The sequence below is a fragment of the Triticum aestivum genome, chromosome 3B (genome assembly GCF_018294505.1).
Source record: "Triticum aestivum cultivar Chinese Spring chromosome 3B, IWGSC CS RefSeq v2.1, whole genome shotgun sequence".
NCBI lineage: Eukaryota > Viridiplantae > Streptophyta > Magnoliopsida > Poales > Poaceae > Triticum > Triticum aestivum.
Genome location: NC_057801.1, coordinates 718,510,919 through 718,513,631, shown reverse-complemented (window position 1 = coordinate 718,513,631; position 2,713 = coordinate 718,510,919). Strand labels below are relative to the sequence as shown.

The window sequence follows — 2,713 nt, the reverse complement described above, 5'->3', positions numbered from 1 at the left end:
TTCCGCTTACCTTCCCCTTGGTTTGTGTTCGGTTGCGAGGTTTCGGACACGCGAACGCGTGGACGGACCGATGGGTCACCGCGTTGGATAGTTTGCAGCGTCCGATCACGTCGGTCCGGATGTTTGCAGGCATTTTGAGGGTTCAAGTTGAAGATGCCCTTATTCATGAGTTCCCGCTAATAACCTCATTCTTTACCTTTTTCATTTGACTTAAGGGTAGTCTGCATTTCATTCTGCTGATGATTTTTCGTACCGCAACTTTCGATTGGCCAATTGTAAACTCAAATGTTTCGCCGTATGTGATGTTTAATAAATAAAAACAAAACGCCTTGACGGACGTTCTAGACAAATAAATTCTTTCAAAACAAGCAAAGAACAATCTCGCAAAAGAATAAATTTACTTTTGTTCGAAGGGAGAAGACACTAGAATAAATAGAGTCATGCGTACCCGAAAAAAAAAGGGAGTCATGCGCACACACGTTCGGGCGATAGCGGGAGGGGATGGGCACCCCTTCATTTCAAAAGGGAATCGGGCCTTGACCTGGTCTGCGTGCAAAGTACGCGCAGTTCACACGCGATCCGTGTCCCGAGCAGTCCCCGGCACGCCGGCCAATCCCACGCGCGGCCCACAGGGTTCCCGCGCAGGGAGGATCCGGACGCCAAGCAACTATTAAACCCGGTTCTGGGTGGCCGCGCTATAAACCTCGCCTGCCCCCTCGGGTCCGCCGCACAGACTCGAGTCATCTTCTTCCTCTGCTCCTGCTCGGATCCCATACCCTGCTCCTCAACCCCCTTCGCGGCGCGGCGCGGCGCGGCACAGCACAGAGGAGTCGGCGGAGATGTCGGGAGTGACGGCGGACGAGGACAAGAAGCCCGCGGGCGACGGTGGAGGCGCCCACATCAACCTCAAGGTCAAGGGGCAGGTATGATCCAATCCGATGTCCGTCTTCCCCTCTTTTTTTCTCGATGGAGTACTGGTTCTGTTAGTTGTGCTGGCGGTCGGATCCCAGGATTGGGGTTGGTGTGGTAGTTTCCAGCTCCGTGCCGTCGATTTAGAATCCGGATCTCTGTTTCTGCTTCGAGGCCGATGGGTTTGTTTAGATGCGTGGCTCTGTAGTCTGCAGATGCGTGTGCCTAGTCTCGCCGACTGGTGTCCCCTCGTTAGTTCGCACTTGAGGCTCCTGGTGCTCGCCGCGCTGTGTTTGTAATGTTTGAGTCTGCTTCGTCATCGATCTGTAGGCCTACTTAACAGTCATATAGGCCTACTTAACAGTCATAAAGGTGCATTCTTTAGCCACTGGCAGGGTAGGATACGCCCAAATGTGGTCAGTATAGTGAACCTAAGTACTAGGCAAAACTTGAGCTCCTGTAATCCTGTTTATTAGTGATTATGATCTTGTTTTCTAATTTTGCATTGGTATTCAGAAATAAAATTCATATGTACTTCAGAAAGTATGTCAATACATAACTAGTGCAAGATCAGAAAATAAATTGTTTTATTGCTTCGTAGTCAGTTTCAGTCTTAATTTTTTTCTCTGCACATCAAGCTTGTAATTGTTTTATATGGGAATAATGGCAACATGTGTGTATTAAATGCCTAGTTCTTGACACTTGTCCCTAATCTGTTCTGCAGGATGGCAATGAGGTTTTCTTCCGCATCAAGAGATCCACACAGCTGAAGAAGCTGATGAACGCTTACTGCGACCGTCAGTCTGTGGATCTCAACTCCATTGCTTTCCTTTTTGATGGTCGTAGGCTCCGTGGTGAGCAGACCCCTGATGAGGTATGGTCTTCAACTTCTGCCGGCACGCCATTAGAACCTTGACATTCACTAGTTTGTTAGTCTATGCCGTTGTTGATGTATTCTTTGCAAATTGTTTCAGCTTGAGATGGAGGAAGGCGACGAGATCGACGCCATGCTTCACCAGACCGGAGGGTGCTTTCCTGGCCCTTAGAAGGAGCTTGCTGCAGCCTGGCTGTTCTATGTCGTATGCTACCTTTAGAACTAGAGTAAAATGTAAGAAGTGAAAGAACTTGTGAGGCTATGGTTCTGTGCCATAGCCTGAGGGGGGGTCTGGAGGTGAAACAACATCGGAGTACTGTTGATGTCGTGACTGAACTATCATCCATTGCCTAATATATCATGCCTTGTTGTGTTCCCAGTGATTTGCAAACTCATTTGGTTTCTCATCGTAGTGAGGCATCATTTTCTGTCTTGTGTACTGTTGTTTTCTGGCATGCCCTGTTTTTGGCGGTGAGCAACAGTGTTTGTTTGCCGATAACACATTGCAGCAGTGCCAAAGGGTTCAGCAGAGTTGCACAACGATTTGCTGGCTTCCTTGTTAATCGGACACACATAGGTTGCTGTAGGGTAGAAAGTTCAGAAGTTTGTATTTTTGGGCTGAGCTGCGTGACTCAACGACAACAGGGATGCACTGTGGTGGGTGCGGTGGTTCGGAGGATGCAGATGAGTAGTATTCCTTCCGTTCGGAACGGAATTACTTGTCGAAAAATGGACATCTATGACTAATAAAATACGTCTAGATACATTCGTTTCTTGGACTAAAATACATCTAGATACATTTATTTACGGAGTGAGTAGATGGCAAGAACTTGTCGAGAAATGGATGTATCTATAATTAAAATACATTTAGATACATTTCATTTCTAATACATTTAGATTTGAACGAGTAATTCTGAATGGAGTGAGTAG

The 2,713-nt window shown here is 47.3% G+C and overlaps 1 protein-coding gene across 1 annotated transcript; it reads left to right on the top strand.

Annotated features, from left to right (window-relative positions):
• The first annotated feature begins 668 nt into the window (after positions 1-668).
• LOC123071975 (small ubiquitin-related modifier 1) lies at positions 669-2,162 on the top strand. The gene is made up of 3 exons (XM_044495558.1): positions 669-923; positions 1,634-1,783; positions 1,884-2,162. The coding sequence occupies exons 1-3, from the start codon at positions 840-842 to the stop codon at positions 1,953-1,955; spliced, it is 306 nt and encodes a 101-aa protein (XP_044351493.1). The 5' UTR covers positions 669-839; the 3' UTR covers positions 1,956-2,162.
• Positions 2,163-2,713: the final 551 nt, after the last annotated feature.